The following is a 23,443-nucleotide window of genomic DNA, read 5'->3' on the forward strand; positions in this document are numbered from 1 at the left end:
CGCTCCTCCTCCCTCCCACATACTCGGTAGGACCCCTCTCGCCAGCTTCCATCAGACACTTGCGAGCACAAAGTTGGACGCGGGACGGCGACGACATGGGCCGGTGGAGCGCGGCGATCGTGGCCTCGCAGCTTCTGCTACAAATCTGCACGTACGTGAAAGCCCAGGCGTTAGGTGAGCGATCAATAATTAACAAACTCGTCTCCTGTTACCTTTTGATTTGATTTGAAAGGCCTCCGTTTTTTTTTTTTTTGTTTGTTTTTTTTTTTTTTTTTGCGACGTGACTCAAAGAAAGGTCGAGCCGCTCCGCCGGCGTTCACTCGAAACGCACTTTTGTTTGATTTCGCTGCATTATGGATGAAGCAGAAGCCTGAAGGAAAAAAAAAAAAAAGGAATATGATATGAAGGCCCGGGCAACACACAAGGAATTATACATGATGTGTGAAAAGTGAAACAAATTCCTCAGAGTTTCAAATCTCCCAGTTGCAAAGAAGCTGGGAGCTTTTCTTTTTTTTTTTTTTTTTTTTGGATTTTTTTAAACATTTGCTGCCGGCTCAGTCGCACACATGGAAGCGATCAGCTGCAATCTGATAGTGACCATGCGGGTCACACACAAAAACACACACGTGCAAAACTCAGCCTGCGCGAGAGAGAAATCGGCGTCTAACATCCGAAAGGACGCACGTAGCGACAATCGTGACCGATTTTTTTTTTTTTTTTGCTTTTGCGTTCCCTCGCGATCAAATTCAGCAAACGTCAGTTTTGATCCTGCGTGGCGATCTTTGATAAAAATTATTCCTACTCCCGTACATTCACAAACAACAGTCGATGATGGCAAATGTTAAACCTGTTCAATATTTACGATGGCAAAGCGTCGCGCGCGGTCAACACCGAGTTGGACCGAGCCGCGGCTTCTGCTGAGAAACTGAATGGTAGCCAATTAAAATACGAGGATGTGGATACACATTTTCACGTTTTTTTTTTAATCTTTTCTGGTCAATGTCAGAGTAGGGTAGATTATTGATTGTCTTAGACACATTAAGTAATGATCGAGCGGTATGAGGTGTGATATGAGTGATTCCCCCCCCCCCTCCACTCATGGTAATTCAAGCCGGATTTTTGCCTCCCTCCCCACCATCGTGTTAAAATATCCGATTATCTTATGTTTAATAATAGATAAATAAAGGGTTACTCTGTGGTGTGGTGTGGGGTTTTCCCAAAAACTGTAATAAATTGTCCCAAATGTTCAACAATATTCAATGTTCCATATCAAAAATTCATCATGGACTCCGCGATTGTGATGGTAGATGGAACTACCCCCACTTATACATTCACATACTGATAATCAGGCTGATTTGAGGCAGAATCGCCGCTGATCATCGTGTGTTTCTGAAACGATTATCCTGAGCGATTACCCAGGGGTGATTTTTTTTGTTTTTATATATATTTTTTTCCCCCATCCACAATCTGCTCGGCAAATGGTAGGTCCGAAAATTGCAAATGGCCCCACGGAGGTCCACTCTGACTCTGATTGAGAGGCGAAAAGGAACAATAAGCAATCGGAAAGCTCGCCGATCAGCGCTCTTGCCAAACGCAAACGGGCGCAACTGCTCATTCAAGAGTGTGCAACCTCTGTGTAGTCGCTGTCACGAGCCATCGGTGCGGAGGAGGACCCAAATGCGGGACTCCGAGGCAAAGGCATAATGTCCAGTTGGTTTTATTTCAAAACAAGTGTCTGCACACGGTAACACAGTGCAAACTCACTAAGGCAAGGCAACGAACTGGCAAATCCCACTGACAAAAACTGTCTAATTACAGTCCGAATGTGAAACAGGTGTGACCAGTGGCAGGCGTCACCGCCCGGAGCAGTGGCCTGGCCACGCCCCTCTCGGCAGTGGCCAAGTCTTGCTCATGACAGTAGCGCTTCTTCAATTGCAACTTTCTTCTTCAGTGTGTTTTCTGGGGGGGTTGATGCCTTATGCTGCCTGTCGCAGGTCAGCATTGGTACTACCACAGACCTCCACTTTGGGGGAGGCGAATCACGGACGATTGATCGAAAATGTTCGCCGCCACAGTTTTTTCAGCAGCAAACAATTACTCGTACACATGCCAGATCACAGGATCATGGCGATGGATAATATTTTACATGAGGGGCTTTAATGTGGACTATTTCAGTTTCACATTTGAGCGTTTTGAAGAGGAATTTTGCTGTACTTCAATACTAAAAGCGCACGCGTCAATCTGAGGCTGCAGAAGCGTTTCGGGTTGATCAAATTCCCCGAGGGCCACCTTTCAGGCGTCCATTAATCGACCAGTCGACGAAACGTCCGTGGAGTCCAATAAACAAGTCGGCGGCGCCGACGGTTCCCCTCTCGGAATCTGCCGACTCGAACTCGGGATCTTTTCATGTGAAATCATCCATTCCGCGTGTGATGTTCACCGATGAATATTGATGGCTCACCGGGAGCCGTCGTTAATTACGCTCGAGCGGACTTTTTTTTTTTTTTTTTGGCCGCCGAACAAAGACTTTGTGCGCCTGGACCAAACTTGCCGCCGTTTTCATTATTCTATCGCTTCTCGCTAAAGTGCGATTGCTTTGTGAGGGAATTCCAAGATGGTGATGCAACGGTACGCTCATCAGCACGAATTTCACACATGTATTGATATTTTATATACATGTATTTGTATTTCATATTTATTTTTCATATATATATATATATAATATATATATATATATATATATATATATATATGTGTGTGTATATATATATACACAAATATATATACATACACACACACACATATATATATATAATATATATATATATATATATATATACACACAGTATATTACACCCATATAGTTCTACTTTTAGTTGCTTAAAAAATTAATGCTTAAAAAATTTTTATATTTTCAATCAGGCACTCATGAAGGCTGCCGGTACCAGCCACCTGTATGTAAGATAAAAAAAATAATGATTTAATAATTAGTAGTAAGAAACAAAAGTCTTTGTTAATAATTGTTAATATTCATATAGAATTACATAATTATTAATATATAGTTACATAATTATTAATATATAAATAATTATCTGTCATTCTACGTATCATTCTATTGCATAAGAGTGAAGACGTGTACTCGTATTGGTCTGAGTAAAAAAGTTATATAGAACTTCATGATTAGGAAAATATCCTTTTTTAAAACAATTTCAGTGCGTTTTTTTTTTTTTTGCACAAATTCGTACAAAATTTGCGACAGGCTGAACAGTTCAACAAATGAGTATTTTTTTAAAAATCATTTTTTGGGGGGGGCGGGACCGCTTGGGGGCAATTTTGGTACCCATATAGTTCTACTTTTAGTTGCATTCATGCTTAAAAAATGTTATATTTTCAATCAGACACTCATGAAGCCTGCCGATACCAGCCACCTGTATGTAAGATGAAAAAATAATAATAATCTAATAATTAGTAGTAAGAAACAAAAGTTTTGTTCATAATTGTTATTATTAGTGTATAATTACATAATTATAATTATCTGTCATTGTGTTAATTGCAATTTTACGTATCGTACTATTGCATAAGAGTGAATACTTGTACACGTATTGGTCTGAGTAAAAAAAATTATATAGAACGTCATGATTACCAAAATATCATTTTTAAAACTAATTTCAGTGCATTTTTGTTGCAAAATTTGCAACAGGCTAAACAGTTCAACAGATATGATTTGTTTTTTGTAACATTCTATTATTAAAAAAATAAGAATAAATCCTCCAGTAAAAACGACGCAATCGGCAGTGTGTTTAGTTTCGGGCGACAGCGAAAAGCAAAGTTAAGGGACGATTTTGGGGAGCGTTTGGGGGCAATTTTGGCGGCCGGCGCTAAAGAGCCTCCGCCGTCTGCTTTTGGGCCGCTTCTGCATTAATGATGTGTGCAGATGGCGGCCCACACACGCCTACCCCACATCCTCGAGTGGCTTGGCCTGCTCCTAAAACACATTATTAAAGGATAAACTGCGAGCTCAAGTGTACTCCGTCTGCTATTTTTGCCACGACGGGCCTGAAAATGTCTCCTCGCGTGCATATTTAGGAGCGAATCACACGCCATCGCACGTCAAATGTCTTTTCTCGGACTTGGAGCGACAGCGTTCTCTCCTGGTCCGCCGGACGCACCTCAACTCGATATCGCGGCGCCGCTACCTTTCTGATGAACTTATCGTTAGCCTAGCGGCGTAGCCGTCTGAGTCATTTTTTAAAAATGTTTGGGAAAAATGAGAGGGAAAAAAAAATCATTCCGATTCAACAAGTAACAAGAGTCCAGCTGGGTCGATTCAACATTTGTGGATAAACCTGGACCTAACATGGACTTGGATGACTAAGAATCTATACAAACGTGAATAATTTTTTTTTTAGCAAGCACATTTGTATTTTAAGTAATACTTTATTGTGACATTATGCTATTAAGCTGACAATATCTATTTTTTTAATGCAAAATTCTTGCTAAATAACAGAAAGCTTCTATTTTCTGTTGGGGAAAAGTATAAAACACAAACTAGTCACTGATGCCCATGCTGTGCTTCAAGTGTTTATGTTCCAGTATTGTTACATAATTTCTATAAATATTTACGTTTGCAGTGTTGTGTGTGTCAAAATATATTTTCAATGTGTTGAACACGTGTATTTAAATGACTTTCACGGGGATGATGACATTATGTGTGAGGGACATTTAAAGACTAAAACAATGAAGCAAATGTGGTTATTTTGTGTTCCCCAATTGCATATTTTGTTTTCATTTTTAAGCTGCAAAAATGTGTTCATGGGAAATTGTTTTTTTTCTGTTTTTTGTTTTTTTTTTTTCAAAAATTTGCTATATTTATCTCATGACGTCTTTATTTGTTTGTTTGTTTTGGGGGTTTTTTTGTAAAAAATTTGCTATATTTATCTCATGACATCTTTATTTGTCTGTTTTTTTTGGTTTTTTTTTGTCAAAAAATTTCTGCATTTATCTCAGGGAATCTTAATTTGTTTATTTGTTTGTTTGCCTGTTTGTTTTTGGGGGGGGGGTTGTCAAAAATTTGCTAGATTTATCTCTTGACATCTTTATTTGTTTGTCTGGTTTTTTTTTGTTTTTTTTTTGGGTCAAATATTTGCTGCATTTATCTCACGGAATCTTAATTTTAGGGTTAATTTAATTTAATTAGTCTGTCTGTTTTTTTTTTTTGTTGTTGTTTTTTTGTTTGTTTTTTTCACCGGCATGGCCAGTGTACGACCTGCTGACCTCGCCCGACTGCCTGCCCGACCTGCTGCAGGGCGGTCTGGTCGCCCAGGGGGCCAACGAGGCCTTCATCCTGGCCTCCTTCAAACTGCAGCCCAAGACCGGCACCACCGTGTTCGGCCTGTACAACCCGCGGGACAACAGCAAGTACTTTGAGTTCACCGTGATGGGCAAACTCAACAAAGGTACGCAGAAATACCCGCCGCGTGTCTGCCGATCGCCGTTCGCAAATTCTCCTCTTTGAATTTTCTTTTCGTCAGTGGAAACTCTCCTCAGGGGTTCGCTAACAAATTCACACTTTTGCGATATTTGGCGCCATTTACGAAATGCCACAAGATGTGGCCGTAGCCCCGTCTAAATCGGAAAGTAGCATCTTCCTGGTGGCCGTGGCAGGGAACTCAACTCACTTCGCAATCAGCGCTAGTTTAGCAAATAGCGAACAATTCTTCAAAATAGAAGCTTCCACATTTTTAATGCCGCTCCAAGCTGAAGTTTAACGTCAACCCTAAAATAAAACAGAGAGAATTACATTTTCCATTTTTAAAAAAAACAAGAACTTCACCTTGGGAACGGGCCCAGTAGCTAAAAACTAGCATTGATAGTCGCAGTGTTATTACAGTTTAAATAACAAATATTTGAACACCAACAGTGGCGTAAACCATGTACACAGACAATAGCGCCTTATTTGAATTCGTTATCCTTCCATCCAGTCATTAATTGAGCCGCTTATCCTCACAAGTGAAGATCGCCCAGCCTAACTTTGCTAACTTTGGGCGAAACTGGTCCAGCCAGTCATATTGCACGCAAATTCATTATCCTCTGCAGAAAAACGGCTAATATTATTTAAGCATATTGGATCACTGAGACTTGAGGTGGCTCTTCTTTATTACTATGTAATATACTGCCACCTGGTGGTCAATTGGTCAATTGGATTAAAGCATTGAAATCGTGATGCTTGATTTTTTTTTACATTCTATCTAAGTATGTTATTATGCTATTTTTTTATAAAGAACAATATTATAGAGTGGTGGCACCATTAGCTGCTAAAGTGTTGGCCTCACAATTCTGAGGACCCTGGTTCGATCCCGGCCCTGCCTGTGTGGAGTTTGTATGTTCTCCCCGTGCCTCCGTGGGTTTTCTCCGGGTAGGCACTCCGGTTTCCACCCACATCCCAAAAACATGCAACATTAATTGGACACTAAATTGCCCGTAGGTGCGATTGTGAGTGCGGCCGTTTGTCTCGATGTGCCCTGCGATTGGCTGGCGACCAGTTCAGGGTGTACCCCGCCTCCTGCCCGTTGACAGCTGGGATAGGCTCCGGCACTCCCACGACCCTCGTGAGGATAAGCAGCAAAGAAAATGGATGGATGTTTTCAGTTAAGAGCGCAGTCACGGAACAAATGAAACTCTGATCTTAAAGCACCACAATAAGTTGAAGTGATACATCTCATTTGAGAGACAAGCTTTGTATGTTCGGGAGGAGCTAAGTTTAGCCTGGGTTGACATTTTGAAATCATTTATAAGCCTTGTATTTAACGATAATGTCGCAAGATGACATTGAAGTATTGAGGGATCATAATTTGTATATTTATGGTTGCAGCTATTAATTTAGGTACATTGCAAAAGAAAAGAAAATAATAAGAGGTTTCACTTGCGATTTTTTTTGCTATTGGACCTGAAAAATGCGTATATTGCAGTTATTAACAATATAGACCGCCCCCCAAATGTAGCATCCTCGCAGTTTGTAACCCTTCTGAAATAAGCATTGATGGCGTGTTTATTAATGCAAATGTGCCAACTTTACTGCGCCGCGCATCATAAATGAATCAGCGCGCTGAATAAGCGTTGCGTAACCGCCATCAAGCACGCACGGATGCCCTTTTATGACTTTAATGATCATAGAAACCTTTGACGCCGGACCGAAATGTAACGCTTACTCATTTCCATATATCTCATTTATGAACATATTTTGGGGGGGTGGGGTTGTTTTTAACGTGTCAAGGCGTGCAGAAAAGTCCCTTTTCAAATCGGATCAATTTATTATGTCGCGGCTGCCGGGCCAAACAGCGCCAAACAATCGTGAGAGGCGATGGCGGGCCACGTTTTTTTTTTTTTTTTTCTATGAATATTTGATATTTTTTTCTTTCTTCCGAGTTTTATCATGTTCCCGCTCTCCCGATTGACCTCCCCTCAGCCGTGTTGCGCTACCTGCGCAGCGACAAGAGGACGAGCTCGGTGACCTTCAACAATCTGGTGCTGGCGGACGGCAACGTCCACAAGGTGCTGTTCCACCTGAGGGGTCTCCAGCAGCCGGGCGGTCCGGGCGGTTTGGAGCTGCATCTGGACTGCAAGCTGGTGGAGACGGTGCAGGACCTCCCCGCCGCCTTCCAGGGTCTGCCGGCCGGGTACGGCATGGTGGAGCTGAAGACCATGCTGAATAAAGATCAGGTAAGTGACCCCTGACCCCTACCAACACCCTAAATAATAATTATGGCTGTTTTCACTCGTAAATTTCACCAGGAGGGCTTGCACGAGCTCAAGCTGGTGGTCGGAGACACTTTTGAGAACGTTGCCTCGTTGCAAGACTGCCATTTCCAGCAAAGAGACTCCGTGCAAACCCTGGGTAAGGTCACCAAATTGGAAAAAAAAACCAAACCTAAAACCGAGTCCTAGCCCTGACTTTGAAAACCCGGGGCCCGGTGCACACATCAGGGTAATCGGGCTGTTCCGACCAAGGACGACAAACATCAAACTATGTCGTGTTTTGTAAGATCATCCTAGTCTCATCTATTTTTTGATATGACGGCATAAAGTCTTCAATTACGACGACGTCACGGTTGTACAAGGCGCCCGTTTCGGTCCCTTCACAACATCAGCGCAACACACCCGCCGTGTTTTCTTATTTTTCATTTTTGTTCGTTCATGATAGATTTCCATCTTGGAGGACTGGATTCCAGATCAGTGATGAAACTGAATCTTCCTGTACATGTTTGTTTTTTTTTCTTGTGCGTGGCGTCTGTAACAGATAAACAATCTTTGAAGATGTGAAATTCCTCAAGCGTGTACCGGGCCCAAATCCTAATCCTCAACGCCAACTCTTGACCTTTTGACCCACCCGAGGTGTCAAACTCAAATTCACAGTGGGACAAAATTTGAAATTGAACGAATGAACCTTTTAATATGGAACCAAACAAGTGTACTTTATATTTAATACTTGTAACACCGGAGGGCCAGCTCTGATATTAATTTGAAATTGCCTCGCGGGCCAAATATAATTACACCACGGGCAAAATTTGGCCCGCGGGCCACAGTTTGACACCTATGACCGAGCCCAACTCCAACATTCCCCTGACCCTAACCGGTAACATCTAACCCTTCTTCACACTTATAAAAATGTATTTTATGTCAATTATAACCTCATAATCTTCTGGATTTAGTGTGAGGTTAAGGGTCAAGTGTCATGCCTACAAAACGTTCTAAAACAGATATTGTCATGAAAAATACATATAACATTATTCGCTTCAACGTCCATACGAAAAAATAAATATGAGCGGAGAGCGCGTCATCCAAAACCCTATCGTTTCGATCCATATTTAGATGATATGCGGATGACTTCTAATCAAACAACAGACTCCAACAGACAGTATGTATGAGCCAGCCTGGCCGAAGCCGTCCGCTCCAGACACAATCGAGTGAAGTGACCAGGACAATATTAACCTTTCGTTTTGTTTCCACCCATATTTAGATGATAAGCGGATTACTTCTAACTAAATAACAGACTCCAACAGACAGTATGTATGAGCCAGCCCGGCCGAAGCCGTCCGCCGCGGACACAATCGAGTGAAGTGACCAGGGCAATACTACCCTTTCGTTTTGAGCCATATTTAGATGATATGCGGATTACTTCTAACTAAACAACTGACTCCAACAGACAGTATGTATGAGCCAGCTCGGCCGAAGCTGTGCTCGACACCGACGGGTACATCAGCACATTTAGTACCCCTGACTTACGTACGCGGATCTTTTGTTACATTCTGAGAGGATTACGCCCCCTCGCCCCCACCAACCCTCCAACGATTTTTTTTTTTTTTTGGTCACTGTATACACACCTACCTGTCATTTGGAACCCGCGAAGCTCTCGTCCTTTGCACCCGTGCAATCCATTTTTCACGACGAACCGGGTCTTTTTGCAAAGTATGAAGAGCGAATCCATCCTCCCGAATCTTCGAACACTATCCAGAAATACAACGAGCCGGCATTTTGGCTAAAACGAAGGAGCAACGAGCTACCCTCCAGGAGGTAAAACTAGTAGAAACGTACGAGACCGCCTGAGTGGGCGTCTGCCACTAACATCACTTCCTGCTTCTTCTCGAAAACAAATCCCTCGAGACACAAAGCCATATACGTCAAAATCATGTTTTGTGTGGTGGAAAAAAACGGATGGGTCCATTCCGGCTGCCTTTTTTTTCCCCATTAATAACATACTAAAAATCATGCATTTCATGACATTGGAGCTTTAAGCATCTGAGACAAAGCACGACGTGTGTGGTGTACGTCAGGTGTACCCCCCTCTAAACCCAAATCCAAACCCTTTCCCCCATTTCCCACTCAAACCCGGCGTTAGGCGTCAACACCAAGCAGCTGTCCAATCAGATGATGGAGTTGACCAAAGTGATCAACGAGCTGAAAGACATCCTCATCCAGCAGGTAAGAACTTCTTCCCGACCCCACCGGACCCGTCACTCGCCGCGCTAATCCGCCGCTCCGCAGGTGAAAGAAACCTCCTTCCTCACCAACACCATCTCCGAGTGTCAGGCCTGCGGTAAGACCGCCGCCGACGACCGTCAACTCGCCGCGTTAAAGTCGCCGCGGTTAAACCCGGGTGACGCCGGTTGTCTCCCGAAGGCCTGGGCGGCACCGAAGCGGTGAAGCCGAGGTGCGGCCCGGGCGTGTGTTTCCGCGACGGCGCCTGCCGGGAGACGGCGGTCGGCGTGGAGTGCGGGCCTTGCCCCGACGGCTACACCGGAGACGGCTTCAACTGCGACGACGTGGACGAGGTACACTGCCGCGGTCACCTTTCGACGCGTTCCCCGGGTAGGATGCAAATGAGCGACCCTTGACCCTGACCTTGAATAAATTTCAAAAAAAAAAAAAAACAGTCGGCTCTTTGCGCGCCCGCTCATGAATATTGCATGCGTGCCGAGCCGGAACAATTAGGAGCCCGCGCCGTACGTACGGCGAGGACGGCTGAGGCGAGGAAAATTAACATTTCGCTTGATTAAAATGTGCGTTGTTTACAAGGGCGGGATTTGTTTTTAATGAAAACGCATCGAGTGGGTTGAAGGTGACTTGATACGGATGATAAACGACATAAATTATCACTGTAAAGCATCGCCGACACCTTAATTAACCTCGCATAATTTACAGTTTAAATGCGAGGTCAAAAGTCAGATCTGTACGGAACCATCTTGTAAATAACTTTATCTATTTTTTATTTTTATTTTTTTGCAATATAGCAGACGCTGTTTGGTTACATTACGTTCGGTATTAACGTCGTTAGTTATGTTACAATATCTTCAGCTGTATCGCATTCTACAGCATTACATGATATTTATATCTTTTTGTGACATTTCATAATATTACATGATACCATTTGCTGTATAAAAATTGTGTTGCATTCCTTTATGTTATGTTAATGTATTTGTTAATGTATTATCTGCATAATGTTATCTTGGTACGGCACGTTGGCTCAGCTGGTAAAGCGTTGGCCTCACAGTTCTGAGGACCCGGGTTCGATCCCGGCCCCGCCTGTGTCGAGTTTGCATGTTCTTGTGGGTTTTCTCCGGGCTCTCCGGTTTCCTCCCACATCCCAAAAACACGCAACATTAATTGGACGCTCTAAATTGCCTGTAGGTGTGATCGTGAGCGCGGCTCTTTGTCTCCACGTGCCCTGCGATTGGCTGCCGACCAGCTCGAGGCGTACCCCGCCTCCTGCCCGTTGACTGCTGGGATAGGCTCCGGCACTCCCCGCGACCCTAATGAGGATAAGCGGCAAAGAAAATAGATGGGTGGATGTTATCTTGCGTTATTTTATGAGTTTGAGTCTACATTTGGTACATTAGGTTACGTTGCGTGAGGTGTTGTTACTTTGTATAACATGTTAATACATAAGATTACATAATTTTAAACATGAATTGTTTGCTGTAGTTATGCCATAATATGTATTGTGTAGTGACATTATGAATTATTTTGTTAAGTTGCACAAAAAAATACATTTTTTTCATGCCTTTATTCTTAATCACCCCAATAGCTTTGAAATGTAAATGTGTAAAATTTTGGTTTTAGTTTCCAGCATTAAAAAAATTATTTTCCTCTAAGGAATTTACTGCCATTTTTGTTCATAATAGCTCATTTTCTGAGGGTGTCGCGCGTCATTTCTTGCAGTGCCAGTTCAAGCCTTGCTTCCCCGGGGTCAAGTGCGTGAACACGGCGCCGGGCTTCCGCTGCGACGCCTGCCCGCTGGGCTACACCGGCCTGCCAATAGAGGGCGTAGGAGAGCTGTTCGCCCAGACCAACAAACAGGTGGGCGACGCCATCGCGGGTGTAATTGGTTCATTTGATTAGTCGGCAGATAGCAGACGGGACGGTGAAAAAATGTTTTTTCTGTCCCGCCGCTTGCGTTCCCGTTCAGGTGTGCGACGACATCGACGAATGCAAAGGACCCGACAACGGCGGCTGCGCGGCCAATTCCGTCTGCCACAACTCAGAGGTGAGGCCTCGCCTGGCCGGCGCGCCGCCTTGCGTCGCGGCGGTCGCGTGAACAGATGTGTTGCGGGGCTCCACAGGGCTCCTACCGCTGCGGCGGCTGCAAGACGGGCTTCACGGGCGACCAGGTGAAAGGCTGCGAGCCCGAGATCAGCTGCGCCAACAGCCTGACCAACCCCTGCGACGTCAACGCGCAGTGCGTGGCCAAGAGGGACGGATCCGTCTCCTGCCAGGTGCCCCCCTACACGCTTGCGAACCGATTTCTCATGAACCTCATCCATATCATCAGCATCGTACATGCTAACTTGTTCGTTCGCGGCGCTCTCAGTGTGGAATCGGCTGGGCCGGAAACGGATTCCTGTGCGGAAAGGACACCGACATCGACGGCTATCCCGACGAGAAGCTCAAGTGTAAGGACCCCACATGTAAAAAGGTAATTTGAACTCTCGGGTTCCTGCCAACTGACCGGAGGACCCCCCGCAACCCCAAAAACTGTCTGACTGACAACCTACTAAACTACCTACCAAATTCAGCAAATATGAAATCAACCGACTGACTAATGAACAAAATAACTCACTAACCAACAGGTTGACTGAAGAATCAACTATCCTGCCTAGTTAATTACAGTGAAGAAAATAAGTATTTGAACACCCTGCTAGTGCAAGTTCTCCCACTTAGAAATTATGGAAGGGTCTGAAATTGAATGAGCACCCCCAAAGCGTGATGCTACCACCCCCATGCTTCACAGTAGGGACGGTGTTCTTGGGATGGAACTCATCATTCGTCTTCCTCCAAACGCGGTTAGTGGAATTATGATCAAAAACTTCCATTTTGGTCTCATCTGACCAGAAAACCTTCTCCCATGACTCCTTTGCATCATCCAAATGGTTATTGGCAAACTTAAGACGGGCCTTGACACGTGCCGGTTTAAGCAGGGGAACCTTCCGTGCCATGCACGACTTCAAACCATGACGTCTTAGTGTAATACCAACAGTCACCTTGGAAACGGTGGTCCCGGCTCTTTTCAGGTCATTGACCAAGTCCTGTCGTGTAGTCCTGGGATGATTCCTCACCTTTCTAAGGATCATTGAGACCCCACGAGGTGATATCTTGCACGGGGCTCCACTCCCATTGAGATTGAACGTCTTGTTTAGCTTCTTCCACTTTCTAAGCTGCAATTTCTCTGTAGCCCTTTCCAACCGTGTGGAGTTGTATAATTTTATCTCTGGTGTCTTTGGACAGCTCTTTGGTCTTGGCCATGTTACAAGTTTGAGTCTTACTGATTGTACGGGGTGGACAGGTGTCTTTACGCAGCTACCGACCTCACATAGATGCATCGGATTCAGGGTCATACATGGAGTGGAGGTGGACTTTTAAAGGCGGACTAACAGGTCTTGGAGGGTCAGAATTCTAGCTGATAGACAGGTGTTCAAATACTTATTTGCAGCTGTATCACACAAATAAATCGTGAAAAAAAATCATGCATTGGCATTTCTGGATTTTTCTTTTTAGATGATCTCTCTCACAGTGGACATGCACCAACCATGAAAATTTCAGACCCCTCCATGATTTCTAAGTGGGAGAACTTGGAATATAGCAGGGTGTTCAAATACTTATTTTCTTCAAACAAACTGATTGACAGATTGACGGGCAAACTATGTACTAGCCTACCTACCTTCCAAACTGACCAATAGACCAAGCAATGAGTAAGACTGATTGGCCGGCTAACTTGTCGACAAAATACCTACTTAGGTAGCTAATGGACTGATTGATCAAATTAACAACCTAACTAACAAAAGTATATAAACTTCCTGTTTCGGATGAATAAAACCCAAAGTTTGGCCGCGACTCTACAGGACAACTGCGTCTACGTTCCAAACTCCGGCCAAGAGGACGCCGACCGAGACGGCCGGGGAGACGCCTGCGACGAGGATGCGGACGGCGACGGCATTCCCAACGAGCAGGTCGGCTTCCCCGACCGACCCTTTCAGCGCAAAATGCTCCCTCGTCCGTCTGGCTCGACCGACGTGACTTTGCCACGTTTTCCGGGTTTCAGGACAACTGCTGGTTGAAGCCCAACGTGGACCAGAGAAACAGCGACAAGGACACGCACGGCGACGCCTGCGACAACTGCCGTCTGGTGGAGAACCCGGACCAGAGAGACACGGACGGCGACGGCAAAGGAGACGCCTGCGACGACGACATGGACGGAGACGGTACGCCGGGGATTCTCAAACTAGGGGCTTTCCCGAGGACCCCTTCATAATTCTAACAATTACATATATCTTCTATGTGCAATAAGAATTACTTATTTTTTATGTTTGACCAAAATATTCATGACCTGTTTAATAGAAAGGAACCAAATATTTAATTTAACGCTGAGATGTTAGCATAGAGGAGCTAATTTACAAAAGTTCAGTCCTTTGTTGGTAACCCTTCTATCATTTCCTTCTATCATATCGAAATCATTTCCATAATATTTTACGTATGATGAGAAAGGAGGCATTCACGCGGCGGCCAATCACATCTCTCAAAGCGGTTCATTCCCCACGGTGGAAACTCTCGACCCGAGGTAGGTGCTTCCGAGCCGCAAAATAATTTGCAAGGGTCGCCTCGCCTCACCCGGATTACCGCCGCATCAGAAAACAGCGTTAAAATGTGGAAATATTACAAATCGGTTATTCGTCGCAATGGTATTACAAGTTTTAGCTGGCCCAGAGCTGTGGAGGTAATTGGTTTATCGACGCAGAAGTCCACATAGGTATGCGTTATGTATTTTTTTTTATTTAAATAATAATTGATACGTCATCATCATTTCTTTATTCATGGCAAAACTCCCGGACACCAGTTTAGGAGCCGTCGGAGCGTGCAAAAAGCGAGACGAGCGACGTCGCCGCCCACGATGACGTCCGAGTTGTATAAGATGGCGTCGGTCTAATTTTAGCCTTCACGTGACATTAAGACTACGTCGGCCCGTCCGCTTCGTCTGACCCCCGAAGTCAACGTCACGATTGCGTCTCGGCAGCCTCGCGACATCGGAAATGCTTCGCCTCCGTTGCTTCTCTTTGGCCTTTATGGCGCTGATGCTGCCTCCATGCAGGAATTCGCTGTAAAAAAAAAAAAAAAAAAAAAAAAAAAAAGACCACCGCACAAAGGGGGCTTCAAGTGAAGTGCAACTGCGCCTCCTTGTGGCCCAATGACAAATAGCACCCCACGTGCAAGCCGCGTTGCTTTTTTTATGAAGGGAAATGGTCATTGACTGGCGTGTAAAATAAATATGGAAATGTCACTAACTATGAAGCATGTAATTAAAATAAAGAGAAAAAATGTGTACCAAAAACATTTGAACAAAATATAAAAATGTTATAGATATATATGGGGATGAAGAAATTATGACACACACACATAAAAAAAACTCTCCATGGAGGAAAAAATGTGAAACATACAATTAAATTCAATACAAAATATATGGAAATTACAAAGCAAAAAAATACATTAATCGTGATCCTTTGGGTTTTTTTTAAAAAATAATAATATTTCATAACATAACATTTCTATGATATACAAAAAGTTTCTCATTTAAATAAAAATCCAAACATGAAAATATTCATAGAAATGGTGCTTCAATTTTATTTAAATTAATGAATGGCAATTTTTTTTAATAGGTTACATTCAAAAGTATGTACAAAAAAATTGGGACGAAATATAGATAAGAAAAACTTCACTTGAAAATATGTAAAATTCACAATAAAAAAAAAAAAAATGATATTTGGGTAAGAATTGAATTGATATGTTTTCCTGATGATTTATTTATAATGTTACATTAGTAAAAGAAACATAATAATAAAATAAGCATAAACAACAAGATGAATTATGTTGAGTTTAAATGAATACTCAAAAAACAAACATTTGAAAAAAAAATTCTTTTAGTGTATAAATTAAAAAAAAAAAAAAAAAAGAAAAAGAAAATCTGCCCATTTTATCCACCCCAAAAAATGGAAAAATTCTAAGAATGTGCATGTGGGGCTAAATGAGACACTCATGCTTGATTGATTGGGTGGACCCGGTCATCACCAGGCCTCAAGAACTTCCTGGACAACTGCCAGCACGTGAAGAACCCGGACCAGGTGGACCGCGACGGCGACGGCGTGGGCGACGCGTGCGACAGCTGCCCTGACATCCCGAACCCCAACCAGGTAGGCCGCTCTGTATTATTTACAAAATCCTCAAGAAATAAGACACACTTGAATGAAATTACGATTGAAACCCATTCTTCATTTATTCTGATTCATTTTGCAAATGAATCCCTGCTCTGTATACGCTACAAAAATCTGGAGTGACTGGAGAAACGAAGTTCAGATAATGACTTTAAAAATGTCACTAACAAATTAAAAAAAGGTCATTTTTGTACAATTATTTGAAAAAAAAAATTCAATCACAGCTCTGTATTACTTATAAGTACTGTGAGATGTTTCCTAACTGGTCAAATTTGCGGGCAGAATTTAACGCGCTCACGTTCTACTTTCAGTCCGACATCGACAACGACCTGGTGGGCGACTCGTGCGACACGAACCAGGACAGGTCAGTACGAGGTCGTCTTGGGAACAAGATGACACCTTCCGATATATAAAATGATACACATATCGCGACAACGCTGCCAACTTTGGAGAGATTTTACACGTTGACCTCCTCCTTGCCCGTTTTCCATTCAAACTGTGTCTTAATCGCGACAGTTCACTAAATTCCAGCGGAATTTCAGTGGCATGAGTATTCCTTAATATTGTGAGCACTTCCGGAACGTTATAACTGCGCTGGGATGTCGGAAAATAAATAAAACTGCAATCATTCTATTCAAATGTACTCCACATAGAAGTGAAATGCAAATTGTACCCTCGTGAATGTTTAAAAACGAGCAGCAGCTGAGATTGAATGCAATCGTATTGAGCATAAAAGCGAAATACAACTGAACTGTACTCAATTCTTTCGCACAACACTAGAGGGAGCCTGCGTAGCATCGCGCACTTTGAGAAATCGCAGTTGTATTGTTCGTTCCCTCCCCCCCCGTAGCGACGGCGACGGCCACCAGGACACGAAGGACAACTGCCCCTTCGTGATCAACAGCTCGCAGCTGGACACCGACAAAGACGGCCTGGGCGACGAGTGCGACGACGACGACGACAACGACGGCATCCCGGACGTCATCGCGCCCGGACCGGACAACTGCAGGCTGGTTCCCAACCCGGACCAGACTGACGACAACAGTACGTGGCGACGCCCTCGAAGCGTCCTCGGGGCCGAACGGCCGCGTGTGCGCATGCACACGCCGGCTTGCCATTCGAGTTTTTAGTTTTTCCTCCCCATCCCAAAAACATGCGACATTAATTGGACACTCTAAATTGCCCCTAGGTGTGATTGTGAGTGCGACTGCTTGTCTCCATGTGCCCTGCGATTGGCTGGCAACCAGTTCAGGCTGTACCCCGCCTCCTGCCCGTTGACAGTCCCCGTGACTCTCGTGAGGATAAGCGGCAAAGAAAATGGATGGATGGATGTATTAATTGTAAAAAAAAAAGTAAAGTAAAAAAAATGTGTCATGGGAAAATCCCTGAAAATATGAAAAGACAAATTATTAAAAGAAATACTACATGTAAATGGATAAATAATTTAAGATTAACTGTTTTTTTACTTGTTTCTTGTAAAAAATTATACATCATGCAAATTATTAAAGATGTACATGCAGTGTAAATATGGAAATATATCTACATTATAACAATATCTAAATATAAAAGAAATGTAAAAGTTTAGATGAGTGGTTCAATAATCCCAAATAAAAAGTTTGTAATTTTTTTTTCCCACTTTCATTTTAGTAGAAAAAAATCTTGCTTGTCAGGATTTTTAAAAAAATACATACAAAAATATTGATTCATACCTCCAGAGAAAAAAAGTTGCATCAAACCAAGATATAAATATATAATAATAAAAAATGAAATTTACTAAATAAAATGTCATACAGGAAAAAAATATTCGACAAAAAAAGTCAAAATTGGCAGCATGAGCCTTTTTTTTAAGACTGTAAATAGATATAAAACAAATAATAACATTGGTGACTCCATATTTTTTTTAAAAAAAGCATTGGGACACACAATCGAAATGAAACAAAATTTTAAAAAAACATCTTAATTCAAATAAAGAAAGAAAGAGAAAGAAAAGAGCAGCTGAGGGATGCAACTAAGCAAATGGATGAGCTGTCAACGGTAATTACGCTGCAGTTTGTGTGCACACACACACACAGACACAGTAATTGCTCCCCCCACAGCACCCCCCGACCCATCATCCAATCCATCCTGTCGTGACAGACTGCGGAAAGGATGGCAGGCTGGACAAAGTGCTTGCTTCTAAACGAGCGTCAAAAATTACAGAGCAGTGATGAAGCGCCACTGTCGCACCGCAAAGGAGTCGGAAAAAATCAAATCAAATCAAAACAGAATTCCAATTCGATAAATAAACGTCGGCGGATTTTCCTTTTCCGCCCTCCAGACGACGGCGTGGGCGACATTTGCGAGTCCGACTTCGACCAGGACAAAATTGTGGACCAGATCGACAACTGCCCCGAAAACGCGGAGGTGACGCTGACGGACTTCAGGGCCTTCCAGACGGTGGTGCTGGACCCGGAGGGTGACGCCCAGATAGACCCCAACTGGGTGGTCCTCAACCAGGTAAGAACGCTTGAGATCGAAACCTCGCTGTCGGATAAAGATTTTCGTTCCTCGCTCAGGGAATGGAAATCGTCCAGACCATGAACAGCGATCCGGGTCTGGCTGTGGGTAAGACAGTCTAACCCGAACTGAGACGTCTTTAAAATTCCGAAGTCCATCAAAACGACTCCCCCTCGTGTCTCCGGCTTAAGGTTACACGGCCTTCAGCGGCGTCGACTTCGAGGGGACCTTCCACGTCAACACGGTGACGGACGATGACTACGCCGGCTTCATCTTCGGCTACCAGGACTCGTCGTCCTTCTACGTGGTCATGTGGAAGCAGACGGAGCAGACGTACTGGCAGGCCACGCCGTTCCGAGCCGTGGCCGAGCCCGGCATACAGCTCAAGGTTCGCGGTTTTTGCGGGGGCTGCTTGGACGGTTTTTAGCCGTAGCGCTGACTTTTCTTTTGCTCTCTCTTAACCCAGGCAGTCAAATCCCGATCTGGACCCGGGGAGCATCTGAGGAACTCCTTGTGGCACACCGGGGACACCCAAGACCAGGTGCGCCTCCTGTGGAAGGACCCCCGCAACGTGGGCTGGAAGGATAAAGTGTCCTACCGCTGGTACCTGCAGCACCGCCCGCAGGTCGGATACATCAGGTAACGTACGACGCCGTCCCGACGCGTGAATTCTTCCGAGCGACTGGTGGCTGCTGCTGTTTTGGTTAGCAACGGAGCTCAATATCATTAAGTCCGACTCGTATCTCACTCGTGCCGAGTCTCTGTCCTGAGACGCTTAAACTGAATCCGTCTCCCTTCGGGTCACGACAGGGCTCGCTTCTACGAGGGATCCGAGCTGGTGGCCGACTCGGGCGTGACCATCGACACGACCATGAGGGGGGGCAGACTCGGCGTCTTCTGCTTCTCGCAGGAAAACATCATCTGGTCCAACTTGAGATACCGCTGCAACGGTGAGAATTCTGTCGTCCTTGAAGTTGCGGTCGGGTATTTTCGTATCGCAACATTTGATTCCGGAGGGAGACTGAGGGCAACAAGCAAGCGCCGCTCTCCAGCAAAGTGGAGACTGTGGTTTGTGGGGAAAACAGTTTGGTACAGACGAAAAACAACAGAGAACAACTAGGCTACCTCGTACTTATTTCTCTGTAATGAGATGCATTTTATCCAAGAGGAGACTGAGGGCAACAAGCTAAAGCAGCTCTGCAGCAAAGTGGAGACTGTGGTCTTTTGGACAAAAAGTTAAATGCTGAAAAAAAACAACAAAAGAGGACAGACAGCAAGACTCCCCTGCGTGTATTCCCTGTTAAGAAGACATTTTGTATCCAAGAGGAGACTAAGGGGTGCAAAATAACGAAGCTCTGCAGCAAAGCGGAGACTGTGATTTGTGGGGAAAACAGTTTGGTACAGACGAAAAACAACAACAGAGAACAACTAGGCTACCTCGTACTTATTTCTCTGTAATGAGATGCATTTTATCCAAGAGGAGACTGAGGGCAACAAGCTAAAGCAGCTCTGCAGCAAAGTGGAGACTGTGGTCTTTTGGACAAAAAGTTAAATGCTGAAAAAAAAACAACACAAAGAGGACAGACAGACAAGACACCTCCTGCGTGTATTCCCTGTTAAGAAGACATTTTGTATCCAAGAGGAGACTAAGGGGTGCAAAATAACGAAGCTCTGCAGCAAACCGGAGACTGTGATTTGTGGGGAAAACAGTTTGGTACAGACGAAAAACAACAACAGAGAACAACTAGGCTACCTCGTACTTATTTCTCTGTAATGAGATGCATTTTATCCAAGAGGAGACTGAGGGCAACAAGCTAAAGCAGCTCTGCGCAAAGTGGAGACTGTGGTCTTTTGGACAAAAAGTTAAATGCTGAAAAAAAAACAACAAAAGAGGACAGACAGCAAGACTCCCCTGCGTGTATTCCCTGTTAAGAAGACATTTTGTATCCAAGAGGAGACTAAGGGGTGAAAATAACGAAGCTCTGCAGCAAACGGAGACTGTGATTTGTGGGGAAAACAGTTTGGTACAGACGAAAACCACAACAGAGAACAACTAGGCTACCTCGTACTTATTTCTCTGTAATGAGATGCATTTTATCCAAGAGGAGACTGAGGGCAACAAGCTAAAGCAGCTCTGCAGCAAAGTGGAGACTGTGGTCTTTTGGACAAAAAGTTAAATGCTGAAAAAAAAACAACAAAAGAGGACAGACAGCAAGACTCCCCTGCGTGTATTCCCTGTTAAGAAGACATTTTGTATCCAAGAGGAGACTAAGGGCTGCAAAATAACGAAGCTCTGCAGCAAACCGGAGACTGTGGTTTGTGGGGAAAACAGTTTGGTACGGACGAAAAACAACTAGAGAGGACAATTAGGCTATCCCGTACTTATTTCTCTGTATTGAGATGCATTTTATCCAAGAGGAGACTGAGGGCAACAAGCCAAAGCAGCTCAAAGTGGAGACTGTGGTCTTTTGGACAAAAACTTAAATGCTGAAAAAAACAACAAAAGAGGACAGACAGAAAGACTCCCCTGCGTGTATTCCCCGTTAAGAAGACATAGTATCCAAGAGGAGACTGAGGGCAACAAGCCAAAGCAACTGTGCAGCAAAGTGGAGACTGTGGTCTTTTGGGGAAAAAAAAAGTTAAATGCTGGGGGAAAAAAAACAACAAAAGAGGACAGACAGCAAGCCTCCCCTTCATGTATTCCTTCTCAAAAAGACATATTGTATCCAAGAGGAGACTAAGGGCTACGAAATAACGGAGCTCTGCAGCAAAGTGGAGACTGGAACTTTTTTACATGTTTCATGTGGAAAACTGCCATGCATCTAATCCATCTATCAAAACAAGATAAAATATGAATGAGGGGGGAGATTGCTAATCCTCCACTTGTCGTCGTAACTTTTAAGGAGACAATAAAACGCGTGCTCTACCCTGGACTCGGACGTACTATGCTCTACTCCAAAGTCTGTAGTGCTCCGTCGCATTCCTGCCCTCAGTCTCATATTGAATAAAATGTGTCTTATTAATTTGTAAACTCCAATAAATCTGTTCTTTTTTTCGCCAGACACCATCCCAGAGGACTTCCAAGAGTTCCGCGCTCAACACGGCGTCGATTCCCTCTAAAGGAACAAACTGTGTATGTTCATTTTTTGTGTACATTAACAGCACCGTCCTTGTACTGTACGTGAATCGTCATAACGAACGTTTGACGTGTCACAACACCGCAGAAAATAACGCTCAGAATTTGTAGTTTTTTGGGTTTTTTTTTTTTTTTTATTAAACATGGTACATTTAATAATAAACAGAATTGGTGCTATTCTGCAATAAATGGGATATATTTTTGTTTATTGGTGCGATTATTCAATATCCCCCCCCCCCAGAATATAATAAGCGTCTTTTTTTTGGTGTGTTATCGTTTCTTTGAATGAGAGAACACTTTTGTAATGATGATTATTAGTTTCCATTGAAAAATACTTTTGAAAAATCTGACTCAATTTTGTTTTCTTTCATATTTTCTGTGGGCTTTTTTTTCATGTCGCAGGTATTATTGGATCAAGAGTAGAAATTTGCATTATACTAATTTTTATAAAAGGGGGAGGATAAATGTCAATGGATTTACTTTTACAGTAGAGGGCGCCCTTTTTCAATAAATAATAAATAATAACGGAGCTGTCGCCACCAACCTGCAGAGCCGTTAGCGTTAGATTACATCATGTAAATCTGGCAAATGAAACACGCTGAATCTTTTCAAGATTCCATTTCAAAATGTCATGATCCGAGCCGCTTATCCTCACAAGGGTCGCGGGAAAGCTGAACAATCACACCTATGGGATAGATAGATAGATAGATAGATAGATAGATTAGATAGATAGATAGATAGATAGATAGATAGATAGATAGATAGATAGATAGATAGATAGATAGATAGATAGATAGATAGATAGATAGATAGATAGATAGAATAGATAGATAGATAGATAGATAGATGGGAAGGGATGATGCATAGATAGAAAGATGGGAAGGGATGATGCATAGATAGATAGATAGATAGATAGATAGATAGATAGATAGATAGATAGATAGATAGATAGATAGATAGATAGATAGATAGATGGGAAGGGATGATGCATAGATAGAAAGATGGGAAGGGATGATGCATAGATAGATAGATAGATAGATAGATAGATAGATAGATAGATAGATAGATAGATAGATAGATAGAATAGATAGATAGATAGATATATGATGGGAAGGGATGATGCATAGATAGATAGATAGATAGATATATAGATAGATAGATTATGATAGATAGATAGTAGATAGATTATAGATATAGATCTAGATAGATAGATAGATAGATAGATAGATAGATAGATAGATCTTATCTATCTTAATTCATAGATAGAGAGTGAGAGAAGGATTAGGACAGCTAGAGAGAGGGAGGGGGGATAGATAGATAGATAGATAGATAGATAGATAGATAGATGATAGATAGATAGATAGATAGATAGATAGATAGATAGATAGATAGATAGATGAATGCATAGATAGAGAGTGAGAGAAGGAGGGATAGACAGCTAGAGAGAGGGAGGGAGGGATAGATAGATAGATAGATAGATAGATAGATAGATGATAGATAGATAGATAGATAGATAGATAGATAGATAGATAGATAGATAGATAGATAGATAGATAGA

General features: G+C 43.2%; 2 protein-coding genes across 3 annotated transcripts; both read left to right on the top strand.

Annotated features, from left to right (window-relative positions):
• On the top strand, nt 1–5,558 carry LOC133491147 (thrombospondin-4-B-like). The gene is made up of 3 exons (XM_061802050.1): nt 1–174; nt 5,259–5,456; nt 5,548–5,558. The coding sequence occupies exons 1-3, from the start codon at nt 96–98 to the stop codon at nt 5,556–5,558; spliced, it is 288 nt and encodes a 95-aa protein (XP_061658034.1). The 5' UTR covers nt 1–95.
• Nucleotides 5,559–7,211: 1,653 nt separating this feature from the next.
• On the top strand, nt 7,212–22,088 carry thbs4b (thrombospondin 4b). 2 transcript variants are annotated; one of them, XM_061801603.1, is made up of 20 exons: nt 7,212–7,719; nt 7,792–7,894; nt 9,896–9,978; nt 10,042–10,093; nt 10,177–10,328; nt 11,716–11,853; nt 11,963–12,040; nt 12,117–12,269; nt 12,365–12,469; nt 13,893–14,000; nt 14,093–14,252; nt 16,114–16,232; nt 16,565–16,617; nt 17,104–17,297; nt 18,571–18,749; nt 18,809–18,857; nt 18,941–19,137; nt 19,216–19,388; nt 19,560–19,699; nt 21,811–22,088. In XM_061801603.1, exons 1-20 carry the CDS (start codon nt 7,684–7,686, stop codon nt 21,867–21,869), a joined length of 2,331 nt encoding a protein of 776 aa, XP_061657587.1. In that variant the 5' UTR covers nt 7,212–7,683; the 3' UTR covers nt 21,870–22,088. The 2 variants fall into 2 exon arrangements, with proteins under 2 accessions (XP_061657587.1, XP_061657588.1); XM_061801604.1 differs by lacking the exon at nt 7,792–7,894 and having other exon boundaries at nt 7,594–7,719.
• The last annotated feature ends 1,355 nt before the right edge of the window (nt 22,089–23,443 follow it).

Source organism: Syngnathoides biaculeatus, chromosome 17 (assembly GCF_019802595.1).
Source record: "Syngnathoides biaculeatus isolate LvHL_M chromosome 17, ASM1980259v1, whole genome shotgun sequence".
Classification (NCBI taxonomy): Eukaryota; Metazoa; Chordata; class Actinopteri; order Syngnathiformes; family Syngnathidae; genus Syngnathoides; species Syngnathoides biaculeatus.

Excerpts from the sequence above, each read along its gene's own strand:
- LOC133491147 (XM_061802050.1), top strand. The coding sequence starts at position 96 with ATGGGCCGGTGGAGCGCGGCGATCGTGGCCTCGCAGCTTCTGCTACAA. Across the intron at positions 175-5,258 it reads CGTGAAAGCCCAGGCGTTAG|TGTACGACCTGCTGACCTCG; the intron begins GTGAGCGATCAA and ends CGGCATGGCCAG.
- thbs4b (XM_061801603.1), top strand. The coding sequence starts at position 7,684 with ATGGTGGAGCTGAAGACCATGCTGAATAAAGATCAG. Across the intron at positions 12,470-13,892 it reads AGGACCCCACATGTAAAAAG|GACAACTGCGTCTACGTTCC; the intron begins GTAATTTGAACT and ends GCGACTCTACAG. Across the intron at positions 14,253-16,113 it reads CGACGACATGGACGGAGACG|GCCTCAAGAACTTCCTGGAC; the intron begins GTACGCCGGGGA and ends GGTCATCACCAG.